This window comes from Bos taurus, chromosome 6, assembly GCF_002263795.3.
Source record: "Bos taurus isolate L1 Dominette 01449 registration number 42190680 breed Hereford chromosome 6, ARS-UCD2.0, whole genome shotgun sequence".
In the NCBI taxonomy this organism is placed as follows: Eukaryota; Metazoa; Chordata; class Mammalia; order Artiodactyla; family Bovidae; genus Bos; species Bos taurus.
In genome coordinates, this window is record NC_037333.1 from 91160796 (window position 1) to 91180972 (window position 20177).

Sequence of the window (20177 nt, forward strand, 5' to 3'; positions counted from 1 at the left end):
ACTCTACACATGGACATCACCAGATGGTCAACACCAAAATCAGATTGATTATATTCTTTGCAGCCAAAGATGGAGAAGCTCTACACAGTCAACAAAAACAAGACCAGGAGCTGACTGTGGCTCAGATCATGAACTCCTTATTGCCAAATTCAGACTGAAACTGAAGAAAGTAGGGAAAACCACTAGACCATTCAGGTATGACCTAAGTCAAATCCCTTATGATTATACAGTGGAAGTGAGAAATAGATTTAAGGGACTAGATCTGATAGATAGAGTGCCTGATGAACTGTGGACTGAGGTTCGTGACATTGTACAGGAGACAGGGATCAAGACCATTCCCAGGGAAAAGAAATGCAAAAAAGCAAAATGGCTGTCTGGAGAGGCCTTACAAATAGCTGTGAAAAGAAGAGAAGCAAAAAGCAAAGGAGAAAAGGAAAGATATAAGCATCTGAATGCAGAGCTCCAAAGAATAGCAAGAAGAGATAAGAAAGCCTTCCTCAACGATCAGTGTAAAGAAATAGAGGAAAACAACAGAATGGGAAAGACTAGAAATCTCTTCAAGAAAATTAGAGATACCAAGGGAACATTTCATGCAAAGATGGGCTCGATAAAGGTCAGAAATGGTATGGACCTAACAGAAGCAGAAGATATTAAGAAGAGGTGGCAAGAATACACAGAAGAACTGTACAAAAAAGATCTTCATGACCCAGATAATCATGATGGTGTGATCACTCACCTAGAGCCAGATATCCTGGAATATGAAGTCAAGTGGGCCTTAGAAAGCATCACTATGAATAAAGCTAGTGGAGGTGATGGAATTCCAGTTGAGCTATTTCAAATCCTGAAAGATGATGCTGTGATAGTGCTGCACTCAATATGCCAGCAAATTTGGAAAACTCAGCAGTGGCCACAGGACTGGAAAAGGTCCGTTTTCATTCCAATCCCAAAGAAAGGCAATGCCAAAGAATGCTCAAACTACTGCACAACTGCACTCATCTCACACACTAGTAAAGTAATGCTCAAAATTCTCCAAGCCAGGCTTCAGCAATACGTGAACCGTGAACTTCCAGTTGTTTAAGCTGGTTTTAGAAAAGGCAGAGGAAACAGAGACCAAATTGCCAACATCCGCTGGATCATGGAAAAAGCAAGAGAGTTCCAGAAAAACATCTATTTCTGCTTTATTGACTATGCCAAAGCCTTTGAGGATGTGGATCACAATAAACTGTGGAAAATTCTGAAAGAGATGGGAATACCAGACCACCTGACCTGCCTCTTGAGAAATCTGTATGCAGGTCAGGAAGCAACAGTTAGAACTGGACATGGAACAACAGACTGGTTCCAAATAGGAAAAGGAGCACGTCAAGGCTGTATATTGTCACCCTGCTTATTTAACTTCTATGCAGAGTACATCATGAGAAACGCTGAACTGGAAGAAACACAAGCTGGAATCAAGATTGCCGGGAGAAATATCAATAACCTCAGATATGCAGATGACACCACCCTTATAGCAGAAAGTGAAGAGGAACTAAAAAGCCTCTTGATGAAGGTGAAAGAGGAGAGTGAAAAAGTTGGCTTAAAGCTCAACGTTCAGAAAACGAAGATCATGGCATCTGGTCCCATCACTTTATGGGAAATAGATGGGGAAATAGTGGAAACAGTGTCAGACTTTATTTTTTTGGGCTCCATAATCACTGCAGATGGTGACTGCAGCCATGAAATTAAAAGACGCTAACTCCTTGGAAGGAAAGTTATGACCAACCTAGATAGCATATTCAAAAGCAGAGACATTACTTTGCCAACAAAGGTCCGTCTAGTCAAGGCTATGGTTTCTCCTGTGGTCATGTATGGATGTGAGAGTTGGACTGTGAAGAAAGCTGAGGGCCGAAGAATTGATGCTTTTGAATTGTAGTGTTGGGGAAGACTCTTGAGAGTCCCTTGGACTGCAAGGAGATCCAACCAGTCCATTCTGAAGGAGATCAGCCCTGGGTGTTCTTTGGAAAGAATGATGCTAAAGCTGAAACTCCAGTACTTTGGCCACCTCATGTGAAGAGTTGACTCATTGGAAAAGACTCTGATGCTGGGGGAGGGATTGGGGGCAGGAGGAGAAGGGGACGACAGAGGATGAGATGGCTGGATGGCAACACTGACTCGATGGACGTGAGTCTGAGTGAACTCCGGGAGTTGGTGATGGACAGGGAGGCCTGGCGATCTGCAATTCATGGGGTTGCAAAGAGTCGGACACGACTGAGTGACTGAACTGAACTGAAACTGTATGATTCAGTGGCATTAATTACATTCATAATGTTATACAACCATCAAGATTATTTCCAAAATTTTTCCTCACCCTAAACAGAAATTTCATATTCATTAAGGGATAGCTCCCCATTCCTCTTCTCCTTGAGTTCTTGTAACCTCTAACTTAAATCCTGTCTCAGGGAATTTACTTACTCCATATATTTCATATAAGTGGTGTTATACAATATGTATCCTTTTGCACTTGGCTTATTTCATGTAACATAATGTTTTCAAGGTTCATACATGTTGTAGCAGTATCAGAATTTCCTTCTTTTTGTGGCTTTATAGTATCCCATTGCATGTATATATCATATTTTATTTATCCATTACTTGTCGATGGACACTTGAGATGTTTCTATCTTTTGGTTACTGTGAATAATGGTGCTATAAACATTTTGCACAAATATCTGAGTCCCTGTTTTTAACTCTTTTGGATATATACCCAGGTGTGGAGTTTCTGGGTCATATGGTCAGTCTTATGGGTGGTGAATGCTCAGTCACTCCATTTGTGTCTCACTCTTTGTGACCCCACAGACTGTATGTAGCCCATCAGGCTACGTTGTCCATGAAATTTTCTAGGCCAGAATACTGGAGTAGATTGCCATTTCCCGCTCCAGGATATTCCTGACCCAGGGATCAAACCAGCATCTCTTGAGCCTCAGGCATTGGCAGGTGGATTCTTTACCACTGCACCCCCTGGGAAGCCCATGGTAAGTCCATGTTAGAACTGTCCAACTGTTTTCAAATTGGCTGCATCATTTTACATTCCTAGCAGTAATCACAAATGTTCCAATTTCTCCACATCATTGCTAATCTATGTAATTTTCTTTGTTTTTATAGCCATCCTAGTTGGCATGAAGTAGTATCTCATTGTAGCTTTGATTTATATTTCACCAATGACTAATGATTTTGAGCATCTTTTAATGTACTTATTGGCCATTTGTGTATCTTTGGGAAAATATCTATTCACGTCCTTTGCCAAAATTTTTTAATTTGTCTTTTTGTTATTGAGTGGTAGGAGTTTTTCTGAAAAAATATTCTGGATGTTATACTCTTATCCGATATATAATTTGTAAATATTTTCTCCCATTCTGTGGATTGTTTTCTCTCTTGATTACCTACACATGCTGCAATGAAGATCTGGTGCAGCCAAATTAAAAAAAAAGTAAGGATGATGGTGTTTTTTTCTTGCCTTATTGGCAGAGAGTGTGATCATTTTATTTCCAAATACCCACTTTAAACTATTGTTTAGAATTTAATTTATTTGTTTGTGTTTGTATATATTGTAGCTGCACTGGGTCTTTGTTGCTGTGCGTGGGCTTTCTCTAGTTGCGACAAGTGGGGGCTATTCTCTCGTTGTGGTGCGTGGACTCCTCATTGCCATGGCTTCTTGTTGCAAGCCCAGGCTCTAGGCTTACAAGCCTCAGTAGTTGCCGTGGGTGTGGGGGCTCTCGAGTGCAGACTCAGTAGCTGTGGATCGTGGGCTAAGTTGTCCCATAGCAAGTGGCATCCTCCTGGACCAGGGATGGAACCTGGGTCCCTTGCATTGGCAGGAGGATTCTTAACCACTGGACCACCAGGGAAGTCCATGCAGGATCTTAAGTTGTGGCATGGGGATCTAGTTCTCTGACCAGAGAACTTGGCCCCCCTGCACTGAGACCAAGGAGTCCTGACCATTGGACCACCAGGGAAGTCTCCATCCTTCCTCTTAAAAAACATCTACTTGTTAGATTACTATATGTAACACATTTTTCCTTTGTGGTGCAAAAGGGAAAGAAGGGAAGAGAATGAATGAGAGATTCCCTGAGTAATGACTTTAATTAAGGCATGGGATGTGGTGAAATAAAAAAAAAACTTAGTGCATCCAGTCCCATCACTTCATGGCAAATAGCTGGGGAAACAGTGGAAACAGTGAGAGACTTTGTTTTCTTGGGCTCCAAAATCACTGCAGATGTGACTACAGCCATGAAATTAAAAGATGGTTGCTCCTTGGAAGAAAAGCTATGACCAATCTAGATAGCATATTAAAAAGCAGAGACATTACTTTGCCTACAAAGGTCCATCTAGTCAAAGCTATGGTTTTTCCAGTAGTCATGTATGGATGTGAGAGTTGTACCGTAAAGAAAACTTAGTGCCAAAGAACCGATGCTTTTGGACTGTGGTGTTGGAGAGCCCCCTTGGACAGCAAGGAGATCCAACCAGTCAATCCTAAAGGAAATCAGTCCTGAATATTCATTGGAAGGACTGATGCTGAAGCTGAAGCTCCAATCCTTTGGCCACCTGATATGAAGAACTGATTCATTGGAAAAGACCCTGATGTTGGGAAAGACTGAAGGCAGGAGGAGAAGGCGACAACAGAGGATAAGATGGTTGGATGACATCACCAACTTGATGAACATGAGTTTGAGCAAGCTCTGGGAGTTGGTGATGGACAGGAAAGCCTCGTGTGCTACAGTCCACGCATGGGGTTGAAAAGAGTCAGACACAACTCAGCAACTGGACTGAACTAAGCAGATATGAAATCAAAATTACTACATGAAGCAAATATCAACTTGTGAGAATGCAAGAGTCATGAAAAACAAGTGGTTTCTTATTCACACAACACTACAAACTAAGTAACAGGATGACAAACACCAAGTCTGTTTTATTCCCCATTGCATCCCCAGTGCCTAGGAAGGCCATAACAGACAATATTTGTTGAATGATGACCTACCGTGTGCCATGCACAGTACAAAAGGCAAAGTGGGCATGACTCTAATCCTCAGTCCTAGGGAGAAATCCTATTTCCTCAAAGTAGTAAACGTTTGAATTTGCAATCCAACAATATTAAAGGTATTCTCACAGATAATAAAAACAACTAAGAGGACCCCTTATCATGATTACATTTGTAGCTTTCTACATTAAGTCTTATAACAACCCTGTGAAGTAGCTGGGCAAATATTATTATCCCCAGTTCACACCATCTGAGCCACCACGGAAGCCCGGAGATAATCATATTCAGTAATTCTTGAGTGATTCCTACTTGCCAGCACTACATTAAATGCTTTACATTCATCATCTCACTGAATTTCCCAATAACCCTATAAGTTATTACTTCTTATATCCTTTTATTTCCCCCGTTTTCAGGCTAGAAAATCAATGTGCCAGGTAGTGGTGTATGTGTGTGCATAATTTTTTAAAGAACTCATTAAAAAATATTCATTTATTTATTTGGCTGCACTGGATCTTAGTTGCAGCATGCGGGATCTAGTTCCCTGACCAGGGATGCAAACTGGGCCCCCTGTGTTGGGTATGCAGAGTCTTAGCCATTGGGGTGGGGAGTCCCTGTGTGCTTAATTATTAAACAGCAGAGTTATGGGTTATCTCAAGTGGTGGGACTCCAAGGCATTCACTGTGCCCAGAAAAGACAGCTGAACACACATGGCAGGTGAAGATGCTGAAATTAGAGACAGCTGGGGCACCTTTACTACCATCCAGATATTTAACAGGTGCCCAGATGTGACGCTAATTTATTCCCGGAGAGTCTGAAGAGAAGACTCATCTTTAAATGGCCGCAAAAAGTAATTTTGGAAGAGAATGTTTTGCTGCTATTTTCTCTAGAAGCAAGGCTTACTATTTAAATCAGGAACACTCAGAAGTAGCAAGAGAACTTAGCAAACCCCAAAATACATCCTCATGCAATCCATATTTACGAGGGCATCTGCCTACCAGGGCCAACTGGATGGCATTTTCACTGCTTTAGTGAGTCCAGGCAGAAGGAGCAAGTAACACAAGAGCTAGGAGGGACTCTGGGAACCAGCTGGTGACTAGTTACCACTGCACAGCCCCCGATTTACAGAGGCGGTGAGTTACGGATTTCCGGGACCTCCAGAAAAACATTCCGTGCTAAAAGGCCTTCCCACCATTACAAGTCAGTCTATTCCTTTCGCTCTCTTTCCATTCTTTCCTTTGTTCTCTCCCCAGCTGCTTTCTTCCTTCAACACAGTTTTTGAACCGGTGGTGTGCAAGAAAAGCATGAACACTGACCCCAACAGATGAAATCCCGATAGATTTAATCACAACAGATTAAAAAAAAACACACAGAATTTAACCAAGAACCCGATTCTTCGAGCTTCCCCTGCCACTGTCCACGCCTCCAGGCGTTGGAGGAGGGGTTGGGGGCGGCGGGGCGCAGAGACGCCTCGGGGTCGCTAGTTCGCCGGTAGCAGCAGGGGGCGCCTGGGCTGCTCCGCGCCCCGGGCGAGTCTGGGCAGCGCACAGCTCGGCGGGTCTCTTAGCGACCGGAGCGGCGAGGAACACACACCACCGGAGGCCGGGTGGGCGGCCGAGGGACCATGGCTGACCACAGTTGGCTGTTCCCGCCGGCGCCGCGGGCCGGGATGCGGGTGGGCAGGACCTGCAGGCCCAGGTAAGCGCGCGCTCGAGCTAGGGCGCATCCCGTGGGTGCCGCGCGGGGGCGCCTGCGCTCCGTGCTTGCTGGGGTCGGGGCCGGGGCCGGGGGTGGCGGATGGCCGCGGAGGACCCGGCTTCCTTCCCTCCTTTAGGTCTCCCGCACCTAAATGATCGAATAGAACATAACCAGCTCGTGCCACGCTCTTTACTGTCCTCTAGAGGCAGATTCCTTATCTGTAATGCAGGAGGCACGGGTTCGATTCCTGGGTCAGGAAGATCCTCTGGAGAAGGAAATGGCAACCCACTCCGGTATTCTTGCCTGGAGAATCCCATGGACAGAGGAGCCTGGCAGTCCGTGCGGTCACAAAGAGTCGGACAAAACTGAACTACTGAGTAACACACCTCCAGATGGGAAACTGAGGGCGGAAGAGTGCTTTGCAGAAAATGGTTTAGCCTGCAACCCACTCTTCTCAGGGTTAGCCGCCTGCATCCTACATCCAGTGTGAGGGGTCTGGATGTTTGAGGCGTCGCACCAGAATTCTTTCCCCGCCCAGCAGGTGACTGTGACTAAGCCGAGCTGGTGTTTGGGGGGGTGCCTCAGGCCCTGGGCTGGTCAGCTGCCATTATAAATGGTTGGCATCACTGCACAAGACAGGAACCCGAGGCTTTTTGCCTTGGCTGGTTCCTTGAGCTGTTTATGAGAACGGAATTCAGCGCTCTTGGAGGCAGCAGCCATGTGGTGGTTAAGATTCCAAAGTCTACAATCAGCAAGGCTGGAGGTGAAGGCCAGTTTTCCTCGTTTGACTGGTGACCTTAGACAATTAGTTGCTCTTTCTGGGCTCAGCTTTCTTAACTGTAAAATGGGAACAATAAAAGGAATGAGCTTTCTAGGATTGCTAAATGGCAACCCATTCCAGTATTCTTGCCCAGAGAATGCCATGGACACAAGAGCCTGGTAGGCTACAGTCCATGGGGTCGCAAAGAGTTGGACATGACTGAGCGACTAACACACAAACGGTGAGGATTTAGTGACTTAGCACTTGTAAAACAGTTACTGCCACATATATGCACTGTATACATGTTAGAGTTTGTGGACTCCTCTGAGAATCTCTCCCACCCCCAGTTTCAAACTTTTTGTTCCGAAATAACTATAGACTCACAAGAAGTTGCAGATATAGTGCAGAGGTCCCATGTACCCTCTTTCAGATGCTTGGCAGTGGTACCATCTTGCATAACCATAGTACATTACCAAAGCAGGAAATCAGCACTGTGTATATGTATGAATTAGATGGTAGACTTTACTTGAATTTCACCAGTTTTCACTTGTACTTGTGTGTGTGTGTGTATGTGTGTGTGTGTATGTGTAGTTCAGTAAAATATTGTTATATGTATATATCAAGATACAAAGCTGTTTCCTTACCACAAGGGAGCCACTTCATGCCATGCTTTAGTTTTCACTCATTTTACCACTCACACCACTTGGCAACCACTAATTTGGTCTCCATATCTAGAATTCTGTTCTTTTGAGGATGTTAGATAAATAGAATAATACTTTTATAAAGATATTAAACCTTTTGAGATTTGTTCCTTGGCATTAAGCAGAAGCCCTTGAGACCCATCCCAGATGTTGCGTACATCAATGGTTCATTTTTACTGCTGAGTCATATTTCATGGCACAGATGTTTATCCATCGTTTTTCCATTCCCCTGTTGAAGGACATTCAGTTTGTTTCTGGTTTTTAGTTATTACGTATAAAGCCGTTATAAGCATTTGTGTACAGACTTTGTTGTGAAGATAAGTTTTCGTTTCTTTAGGATAAATGCCCAATACTCTTTTGCAGTTCTTAAAGATGGAAATATCCAAGTATCATATAGTGACTGTGAAAATAGTAAATGCTTAGAAAAATGTTCTTGCGTTATTTTCTGGGTTAAGCAAAAATTTTCATGAACTTAACAGAATGCAGAGAGGCAAGTTTATCAGCTATGAGAGGCAAAGTGAGGCAAGTCCTCCAGCCAGACTGGTTCCCTTATTCACCTCTTTGGAACTTCGTTTCCCCGTTGAGAAGTGAGGAAGTTAGACTAGATTTCTTTCAAAGTTTGTGCCAGCTCTAATGTTCTATCAAGCTTGAGCTAGCTGCCACACTTTCCCCATTTTGAGTTGTATGACTGTGCTTGAGTAAAAATATTGGTCATCAGATTTGATTTTATGAAGCACTTGGATGTTTGAATTAGTTGTAAATGTGTGGGAAACACATTTACAAGCTTCCCTGGTAGCTACGGGCTTCCCTGGTAGCTCAGCTGGTAAAGAATCTGCCTGCAATGCAGGAGACCCCGGTTTGATTCCTGGGTCAGGAAGAACTTTGGTACTATAGAGGGTAACTTGCTAACAAGTCATGCTGAGTGGGTCATCAAATCTCAACGTTAGATAGAATTTCAACATCCCCACCACTTAGCTATTTAGGAGTGATTTATTAATTGCAAAGAGCAACTTGTAAACTCATATTTTTGTATCCTCTCATCTATATTTTCACAGTAGAGATGGATTAAACCCTTAAAACACACACATGCATGCACAGCAAGCAAGAAGTTTCCAGGACTCACAAGAAAAGGATAAGGATAAAGCTGGAATCTCTTAAAATGTTTTGTGCCTATAAAGATGAGTGTGACAAGAAGTAGATTTACTGTAATGGGTCATTATAGATGAAAGGGGCCTGGAGGTGGAAGAGGCTTCAAGGAAAGACACCAATAATATAGAAATATCTGACTAGTGCCATGTGATGTATTAAGATAATGAGAGACCTGCCATTAAGCTGCTCAAATGCCAAGTCCTGACTTTGGCAATGGCTGGATATATTAGATTATCCAGGTCTCATTTTCCTTTCTATTTGTCCATAGATCTCTTCCATCTTAGCTTCCTGCCCTAAAAACTCAGTGCAAATAACTGTCTGATGGGGTAAAGAAGCTGTGTGAAGCAGGTTGCATATAAGGTAGTAGGGAACAATGGAGACTGTGAATAAGAGAGCACAGGACTTGTCTAAAGATGGCAGCCACTATACCAATAGGGGCTCCATGGAAAGGTGGACCTAGTGTTCCCAGAGCTCCTGATTTTTGTTCCACATTATTTGTATGAGCTTTTTTATATGTCAGAAGCTCTCACATATAAACACCTTTCTTACCTTTCTCCAGAGTCACACTAACTGTATTAAAATCACAGCTCTCCCCCTTATTAACTGTGGGAACTTTGACAAGTGTTTGTTTTGTTTTTCAACTTCTTTGTGCCTCAGTTTCCTTATCTGGAATAATGTTAGTACCTACTTCATAGGATTGTTATGAGATTAATTCATGTAAAGCATTGAGCACAGCACATGTTATATAGAAAGATTTCCTTACATGTGAACTATTATGATTCTTATTAAAGCACAAAGGGGATCAAATGATGGGTTTGTGGGCCTGATACAGCACATGAACAGTTAGTTTGCTGCCCTTGACCCCACTGAGTTGAGAGGAGAAATCAAGGCCCACAAAGATTAAAGGTAGGGTGAACATCATTCAGCTAGTTGGGGGTGCTGTGCTGTGCTTAGTCAATCAGTCGTATCTGACTCTTTGTGACCCCATGGACTGTAGCCTGTCAGGCTCCTCTATCCGTAGGATTTCCCAGGCAAGAATACTGGAGTGCGTTGCCATGCCCTCCTCCAGGGATCGAACCCAGGCCTCCTGCATTGCAGGCGGATTCTTTACCATGTCAGCCACCAGGGAAGCCCAGGTGGGGGTGAACTGTCACCATGTCCAGGTTCTTCCCACTGCACTGTGTCCCTTTAAAGGATGAGACAGAGTCCAGGAGGGGTTATAAATTATAAGTATCCTTCAGAAAGAGAGGGGATAGCTGGTGACTGCAGGTGATAATAATGAATTACATTTACACAGAGTGACAGGGATAGGCCTTCATGGTATCTTGCTTTGTAAACAAGTAACAAAATAAGACCATTTATGTACAGTAAGGATACATGGACACAAAAGAACAATACAGGTCTTATAAGGATGTCTTCAAACAGAAGTGAAAAGTGAAAGTGTTAGTCACTCAGTAGTGTCTGATTCTTTGTGACCCCATGGACTATAATCCACCTGGCTTCTCCATGGGATTCTCCAGGCAAGAATACTGGAGTGGGTAGCCATTCCCTTCTCCAGGGGATCTTCCCCACCCAGGGTCAAACTCAGGTCTCTTGCAATACAGGCAGAGTATTTACTGTCTGAGCCACCAGGAAAGCCCCTGCAAACAGAAAGGTACATTCCAAATCTGTTAGAGTGGTTGTGCCTGTGGAGAGGGGGCAGTGAGGATGGAACATGGGAATAACATCAAATAAAGAAACAGGAGAGAGGGTCATACAGACCAGTGATAATGTGCCCTGAACCAGGAGTATGGGAACTCTGCCTTCTCACATGACCCTCCCTTCCTCCAACTCTCCCCTAACACAGGTAGAGGCCAGCCTCCTCGAAAACTCCTTCTCCCATGCTCACCCTTGTGGTCAGACTACTGCCATGATGTCTTGCAGGTACAGAGAGAATCTGCCCTCCAAGTGCTTCATGGAGCACAAGGGCGGGCTGCCAGGTCCCACCTCCCTGGACAGCCGGCGGTGGAGATTCATGAGAACGGGACAGGATGACTTCAGGAGAGGCTGCCCGCCTTGTGAAGGTCTGGCCACTCTGGGCCCCAGGGAGGGCCTTCTCCCCCAAATTTATCACAGAGCTCCCCCACCTGCCCCTAAGAAGAGGCACGCAGCCCTGTGTTCCAAGCTCTCGCCAGGCCAGCAGGCACGGAAGGCATTCCTGGCAGCCATTGAGGCCCAGCTGACCCTGCACCCCTTGGCTCTTTATCCGGACCTGGAAGAAGACATGCCCACCGAGGTGACCTCCTGTCCCGGGGTTGTGGGTGGGCCTTCCATGGGGCCTGGAGAATGTTGCTCCTTAGATGCCTGGGGAGTTCCCTCCAGGAGTGAGGACGATGACTGTCTCCCTGGGGAGAGTTCTTCTGGGGTGTGGAGCAGCCTTTCAGGAAATGCCGATGACAGCACCATACCGCCAAGAAGCCAGCCAACTTATAAAGGCTCAGCAACCCAGAAATGTTTGACTTCTTTACCTCTGAAGCTCTACCAGTCAATTTTGCTTGTGAGTCTTTTGTGGGGAGAAAACAGTGGAGGAATTGTTCAGTCTTGCTTCTGTCATTTTAGCCTGGTCTTGGGAGGTGTCCATAAGAAGTTATTAATGGATGGGCACCTGAAAAGTCACAGGAAAATTCACCAGATTGCCAGGACCAGAGCTGGGCAGCAGCTGCAATGTGTCATCAATGTCCCAGGATTCTTTGACTTTCAGCTCCTATATACTTAGCATGGGCTTCCCTGGTGGCTCAGTGGTAAAGAATCTACCTGCAGTGCAGGAGAGGCAGGAGACATGGGTTCAATCCCTGGGTCAGGAAGATCCCCTGGAGAAGGAAGTGGCAAACTGGCCCAGTATTCTTGCCTGGAGAATCCCATGGACAGAGAAGCCTGGTGGGCTATGGTCCGTAGGGTCGCAAAGAGTCGGACATGACCTAGTGACTGAGCACGCACGCATGCATAGTTGCTTTACAATGTTGTGTTAGTTTCTGCTATACAGCAAAGTGTATCAGCTATATGCCTACATATATCCCCTCTTTTTTGGACTTCCTTCCCATATAGGTCACCACAGGGCACTGAGTAGAGTTCCCTGTGCTCTACAGTAGGTTCTCATTACAACTGGAATTTGTAATCAGTGGTTTGCCCCCTGGGCTTTCCTTCACTACACTCCCGTGGATCAGAGCTTCTGAGTCTGTGACAAAGAGATCCTCTGCACGCATCCTTAAAGGGCACATGGAACTGTGGTTTTTATTCTCATATCTGACCTCATCAAATAGATGTATTGTCTTCCTTCTGAAGCAGGATCTCTTCTTGTGGTGCCGTGGTTGCCACCAGCAACTCTAGATGTCAATTTTACTTTGGAAAACAATACATCTTTGCATGGTTCCAGGAAAATTTCATGACCTAATTTCCCTGGGTCTCATTGGGTTAGCCAGTCACCGTAGGCCTGACTGGCCAGGCCAGGCTGCGGTGTGAAGAGCTGTCAGGCCAGTTCAGACCACAAGGACTGAGAATGGAGGGAGAGGTGATTTTCCAAAGAAAAGTCTAGATACTGTTACTCATAGGAGGATGAATGGGTGGTGAAAGTGAAAGTGTTAGTTGCTCAGTCATGTCCAACTCTTTGAGACCCCACAGTCTATAGCCCATCAGGCCCCTCTGTCCATGGGATTTCCCAGACAAGAATACTGGAGTGGATTGCATTTCCTTCTCCAGGGGATATTCCTGACCCAGGGATCAAACCTGGGTCTCCTGCATTGCAGGCAGATTCTTTACTGTTTGAGCCATCAGAGAAGCCCTGAATGGACGGTAGGCAGTCAAAAACCACAGACACCCTCTAGAGGTACTTTTCTCAGGGAGGTACTGGGGTCCAAATGGGCCCAGAGTCACTGTTCTATCTAGAGGAGATGGAAACTTCAGTAAAAAGGCTACACAGCTAATGTCCAGCTGATGGGCATTAACTGGCAGCACCCAGCACCATATTTGCACCGGAACTGATGAATGGTATCGACCAACTAGAAAGGCAAAGTGAAGGGATGTGTTGATCTGTTATCTTTGAGAATCAGAGAGCCCCCTTTTCAGTACATCTTTCTTTTCTCCTAAGTTGTTTTCTGTTTGTAGCTCTTATTAAAGGTGCTGGAAGTTCTGGATCCTGACAAGAAGCTGGAAGACACATGGGCCTATTGTCAGGGCATCAGGAAAAGAATGAAAAAACCCACAAAACTTTTAAAAAAACGTTCGACCCAAGTCTACTTGGGACTGTAAGTATGGTTCTTAACCTCTTGCTCATTCCTGTCCCCTGATGAAACATTCTAGTACAAATCTTCCTCGACTTCACAGTGGGATTGTGTTGATCAGATCAGATCAGATCAGTCGTTCAGTCATGTCTGACTCTTTGCGACCCCATGAATCGCAGCACACCAGGCCTCCCTATCCATCACCAACTCCCGGAGTTCACTCAGACTCACGTCCATCGAGTCAGTGATGCCATCCAGCCATCTCATCCTCTGTCGTCCCCTTCTCCTCCTGCTCCCAATCCCTCCCAGCATCAGAGTCTTTTCCAATGATAAGCCCATAATAAATGAAAAATACCATCAGTCAAAAATGCATGCAATATGTTTGACCTACCGAATACCATAGCTTAACCTGGCCCACCTTAAATATGCTCAGAACACTTACATTAGCCTTACAATTGGGCAAAATCATCTAACACAAAGCCTACTGTATAATAAAGTATTGACTATCTCACAAAGTTTATAGACAGACTACAGTACTGAAGGTGAGGAAAATGTTGATTGTGTGGATATAGGGTGGTCGTAAATATATTAGCTGTTGTCCCTCATGATCACATGGCTGGTGGGGAACTATGGGTCACTGCCACTGCCCAGCATCACCAGACAGGGTCATCATGGCATATCACCAGCCCAGGAAAATAAATCCAAATTCAAAGTACATTTTCTTCTGCATGACTATTGCTTTGCACTATCGTGAAGTGGAAAAATTCTAAGACGAACTATCATTAAGTCAGTGACTCTCTGTAGTTACCTTCTCAAAGCTTCTCATCTTTAGAATACTTTCAGTTCAGTTCAGTTCAGTTGCTCAGTCATGTCCAACTCTTTGCGACCCCATGAACCACAGCACACCAGTCTTCCCTGTCCATCACCAACTCCCAGAGTCCACCCAAACCCATGTCCATTGTGTCAGTGATGCCATCCAACCATCTCATCCTCTGTTATCCCCTTCTCCTCCCGCCCTCAATCTTTCCCAGCATCAGGGTCTTTTCAAATGAGTCAGCTCTCCACATCAGGTGGCCAAAGTATTGGAGTTTCAGCTTCAACATCAGTCCTTCCAATGAACACCCAGGACTGATCTCCTTTAGGATGGACTGGTTGGATCTCCTTACAGTGCAAGGGACTCTCAAGAGTCTTCTCCAACACCACAATTCAAAAGCATCAATTCTTCGGTGCTCAGCTTTCTTCACAATCCAACTCTCACATCCATACATGACTACTGGAAAAACCACAGCCTTGACTAGACGGACCTTTGTAGGCAAAATAATGTCTCTGCTTTTTAATATGCTATTTAGGTTGGTCATAATTTTCCTTCCAAAGAATAAGCGTCTTTTAATTTCATGGCTGCAATCACCGTCCGCAGTGATTTTGGAGCCCCCCAAAATAAAGTCTGACACTGTTTCCACTGTTTCCCCATCTATTTACCATGCAGTGATGGGACCAGATGCCATGATCTTACTTTTCTGAATGTTGAACTTTAAGCCAACTTTTTCACTCTCCTCTTTCACTTTCATCAAGAGGCTCTTTAGTTCTTCTTCACTTTACTTTAGGACTAATTAAGAATCTTTACAATAATTAAGAGAAGCAAAAGTAATTAAGTTCCTGAGAAGGAGGGAAAGGATCCGTGGGTCCTGCTCTGAGTAGTGTTTAGTGGTGTTTAATCTGTTGTTGTTTAGTTGCCTAGTTGTGTCAGACTCTTTTTGCGACCCCATGGACTGTAGCCCACCAGGCTCCTCTGTCCATTGCCCGATTTTCCTGGGCAAGAATACTGGAGTGGGTTGCCACTTCCTTCTCCAGAGGATCTTCCTGACCCAGGGATCAAACCCCTTCTCCTGTAGGCGGATTCCTTGCTACTGAGCCACCAGGGAAGGCTTTATTTCATTGAAAGTGAAAGTGTTAGTTGCTTAGTCATGTCCGACTCTCTGCCACCTCATGGACTGTAGCCTGCCGGGGTCCTCTGTCCATGAAATTCTATAGACAAGAATACTAGATTGGGTAGCCATTGCCTTCTTTAGGGGATCTTCCCAACCTTGGGATCAAACCTGGATCTCCTGCATTGTAGGAAGATTCTTTACCATCTGAGCCACCAGAAGCTCCTTATTTCATTAAATGGATGCAAATTATCAGCAATCGAGGGAATTTGATTGTGTCTACACTACTCTAGGAGAGCTGTGGGAGAAGAAAACTGCTGACAACTTGAATGGTTTTGATTAGCCCAGAATGGCTTTTTAAATTATTTATGGTAGAAGCCCTTTTATTCATCATGATTGAGACCAGTAGTTTGGTGAATAACCAACTAAACAAACAAAAAAAGGTTAATACAAGAAACTGTTTAACATTTTCCTTTGAACATATAACTAGCATCTGAGACTTGACAAGTCCAAGCTGAAATCTTAATTTCTTCCCCAAACCTACTCCCCCTTCTGTTTCCTCCAGATCAGTAAGTAGTAACTCCATTCTTTCAGTGGCTTTTGAAACAATGGTTGCAAACTGCCAAAAAAAAATCCTAATGCCTGTACCTTTGAAATATATCTGGAATCTTGTCTGTTTTACTACAGTCAGTCTGTTCTGAGGTGCCATCATCTCTTGCCTGGATTATTGGAATTATTGGAATGGCTTCCACTAGTCTCATGGCCTCCACCCAGCCCCCAACCCATGCCCTGTTTTATTCGTTGCACAGTAGCTAAAGTGATTCTGCAAAACAAAAACCAAAAAACGTAAGTCGCACAATATCAATCCTATGCTCAAAATTTTATAATTGCTTACTTATTCAGAGTAAAATCCAGAGTCCTTATTCTTGCCTCTCACGTCCCTTATGATCAGGTTCTGGTTATCTCTTAGCCCTCGTCCTCTACTATTGTATCCTTTAATCACGCCTCTCCAGTCACAGTGGCCTTTTTGTATTTCTCATATATTCTCAGCTCTGACCTTGGGGCCTTTGCAATGCTGTTCTTATCAGCCTAGTAGCTGCATGTTTGATATCTACATGGGTTGGTCCCTTTCTTCTGGGTCTGCTCAAATATTACTTTAGTAGAGAGGCCTTTTCTGTATAAACAGCCCCCTGTCATCACTCTCCATCCTTCCTGCCCTGGTTTATTTTTCTTTAAATCACTTACAATTACCTGGTACATATTTGTTTGGGGCTTCCCAGGTGGTGCTAGTGGTAAAGAACCCACTTGTCAATGCAGGAGACTTAAGAGACAAGGGATCAGTCCCTGGGTCTGGAAGATCCCCTGGAGAAGGGTGTGGCCACCCATTCCAGTATTCTTGCCTGGAGAATCCCATGGACAGAGGAGCCTGGTGGGCTGCAGTCCATAGTATTGCCAAGAGACATGACTGAAGCAACGCAGTGCGTACCACGCACACATACTTTTTTTTTATCTCTTTGCTGTGTCTCCCTATCAATTGTGAGGGCTTCCCTGGTGGCTCAGTTGGTAAAGAATACTCCTGCAATGCAGGAGACCTGGGTTTGATCCCTGGGTTGGGAAGATACCCTGGAGAAGGGAAAGGCTACCCACTCCAGTATTCTGGCCTAGAGAATTCCATGGACTGTATAGTCCATGGGGTCGCAAAGAGTCGGACATGACTAAGGACAGGGTCTTAACTTTATTTATTTTTGAAAATATTTTTTAATATTTAATTTTACTTTTGGCTGCACTGGGTCTTCATTGCTTTGCACAGACTTTCTGTAGTTGCAGCAAGTAAGGGCTACCCTTTGTGCAGAGCTTTGGCTTCTCACTGCAGTGGCTTCTCTTGCTGCGGAACATAGTCTCTGGGTGCTCAGGTCTCAGTAGTTGTGTCTCCTGGGCTCTGGAGCACAAGCTCAATAGTTGTGGCACATGGACTTAGTTCTTTCCCAGCATGTGGGATCGAAGTTGTGTTCCCTGCGCTGGCAGGCAGATTCTTAACCACTAGACCACCAGGGAAGTCCTGGTTCTTAACTTTATTTACAGCTGAATCCTAATGCCTAGAATAGTACCTGGCACGTGAAAGTGAAAGTGTTAGTCACTCAGCCTGACTCTTTTTGACCCCATGGGCTGTAGCCTGCCAGGTTCCTCTGTCCATGGAATTCTCCAGTCAAGAATACTGGATTGTGTTGCCATTTCCTTCTCTAGGGGATCTTCCCAACCCAGGGATCAAACCCCAGTCTCCTGCATTGCAGGCAGATTCTTTACTATCTGAGCCAGTAAGGAAGCCATAGTTGTTGCCTAATAAGCAGAGTACATCATGGGAAATGCTGGGCTGGAAGAAGCACAAGCTGGAATCAAGATTGCTGGGAGAAATATCAATAACCTCAGATATGCAGATGACACCACCCTTATGGCAGAAAGTGAAGAGGAACTAAAAATCCTCTTGATGAAAGTGAAAGAGGAGAGTGGAAAAGTTGGCTTAAAGCCCAATATGCAGAAAACTAAGATCATGGCATCTGGTCCCATCACTTCATGGCAAATAGATGTGGAAACAGTGGAAACAGTGTCAGACTTTATTTTTTGGGCTCTAAAATCACTGTAGATGGTGATTGTAGCCATGAAATTAAAAGACGCTTACTCCTTGGAAGGAGGGTTATGACCAACCTAGATAGCATATTAAAGAGCAGAGACATTACTTTGCCAACAAAGGTCCGTCTAGTCAAGGCTGTGGTTTTTCCAGTAGTCATGTATGGATGTGAGAGTTGGACTATAAAGAAAGCTGAATGCCAAAGAATTGATGCTTTTGGACTGTGGTGTTGGAGAAGACTCTTGAGAGTCCCTTGGAATGCAAGGATCCAACCAGTCCATTCTAAAGGAGGTCAGTCCTGGGTGTTCTTTGGAAGGAATGATGCTAAAGCTGAAACTCCAGTACTTTGGCCACCTCATGCGAAGAGTTGACTCATTGGAAAAGACTCTGATGCTGGGAGGAATTGGGGGCGGGGGGAGAAGGGGACGACAGAGGATGAGATGGCTGGATGGCATCACTGACTTGATGGACGTGAGTCTGGGTGAACTCTGGGAGTTGGTGATGGACAGGGAGGCCTGGCGATCTGCAATTCATGGGGTCACAAAGAGTCGGACACGACTGAGCGACTGAACTGAACTGAACTGAATAAATATTTGTTGAGTGGATGAATTAATATATAAGTGCTATGAATGAAAGGTACAGGATGCTTTGAATAAAGTATGGGTTCTGGGGACAGACTGTGCAAATGCCTCCCTGAGAAAGGGAAAATACGTTGAGACATAAGGGAGGTAAGAGGTTGGAGACAGCATTGCAGTCAGATAGAATAACATGTACAAAGGCCCTGTGGCTGGGTGGAAGGAAGCATGATGAATTCATGGAACTGAGGAGAGGCCACTATGGCTGGAGCTCAGAGAGTGTGGAAGGGTGGTAATTTTGGAAGAATCTGGAGAGATGGGCAAGGAGCAGGCCATGAAGAGTCTTGAAAGCTGAGTTAAGACTTAGATCTTTATTGTAGAAGTAAAAGAAGCTATTGAACACAAAATCTTGTACCTGAATATCCATAGCAGCATTATTCATTATAGCCAAAAAGTGGTAACAAGTCAACTATCCATCAACCAACTGCTAATGGATAAACAAATGTAGTCTATCTATACAGTGGAATAGTATTCAAGTGTAGAAGGAAATAAACTGCTGATACATGCTACAGCATCTATGAAATGAAAACATTATGCTAAGTGCAAGAAGCCAGACAAAAAAGGTTATATGTGGTTCCATTCAGATGAAATATACAGAGTAGGCAAATCCACAGAGACAGAAAGTAAATTAGTGGTTTAAGAGCAGGGAGAATGGTAGAGAAGGGAAGACAAACAGTGACTGTTAATGGCTATGGGGCTTCTTCTTTTGGGGTGATGAAGATGTTCCAAAATTAGTGGTGATGGTCATGCAACTTTGTAAATATACGAAAGCAACTGAATTGTATACTTTGAAATGGTAAATATTATGATGTATGAATTATATCTCAGTTTTTTAAAAGAAGCTATTGAAGAGGCTTAATCCAGGATGCAATGTACCTGCATTTGATAAGACCAAATTTATATATTGAAATGACAGTTTTGGCTACAGTGTAGAGAATGGATTAGGAATTGGCAGTTGGGCCTTAAGAAGGATGCAGAGATACATTTTGTGACAGGCCAGAGAAGGGGACAGAATTAAAATCTAGCAGATTTACTAACAGGCTAAATTTTAAGGCTGAAGGAGAGAGAAGCCAGGATGTGTCCTGCTTGTCAATATTGTCTAAGACTTTGGAAGATTCCAGTCACTATAATTTATGTTTTTACCTGACACAGGTCTTAATAAATGGTACTCATAATTTTTTAAAAAGTTAACTTGCAATGATAAAATTCTACATCAACTTTAATTATTCTGAATAACATGGTATACTTGTCTTTATGATATTGATAATGAGAATATGATCTTTGAAAATATTAACACATAATTTGTATGAGCTTGCAAGAGACTGTTAAAAATACGTGCAATTATGAATTCCTCCCCAAGATACTATTTGAAATCCACTTGGATTCATGGCATCTTATATTATAATTCTTTGATGATTTCAT

General features: G+C 44.0%; 1 protein-coding gene across 5 annotated transcripts in view; it reads left to right on the top strand.

Moving 5' to 3' along the window:
• Positions 1 to 6467: 6467 nt before the first annotated feature.
• Positions 6468 to 20177, top strand: part of FAM47E (family with sequence similarity 47 member E) — a 34627-nt gene continuing 20917 nt past the window's right edge. For 3 of the 5 annotated variants that reach the window (XM_002688371.6, XM_010806232.4, XM_010806234.4), the window contains exons 1-3: positions 6469 to 6703; positions 11237 to 11588; positions 13454 to 13593. In XM_002688371.6, the coding sequence (XP_002688417.1) occupies positions 6630 to 6703; positions 11237 to 11588; positions 13454 to 13593 (566 nt within the window). In that variant the 5' untranslated portion in view covers positions 6469 to 6629. The other 2 variants (XM_010806236.4, XM_010806235.2) reach the window with 2 other exon arrangements.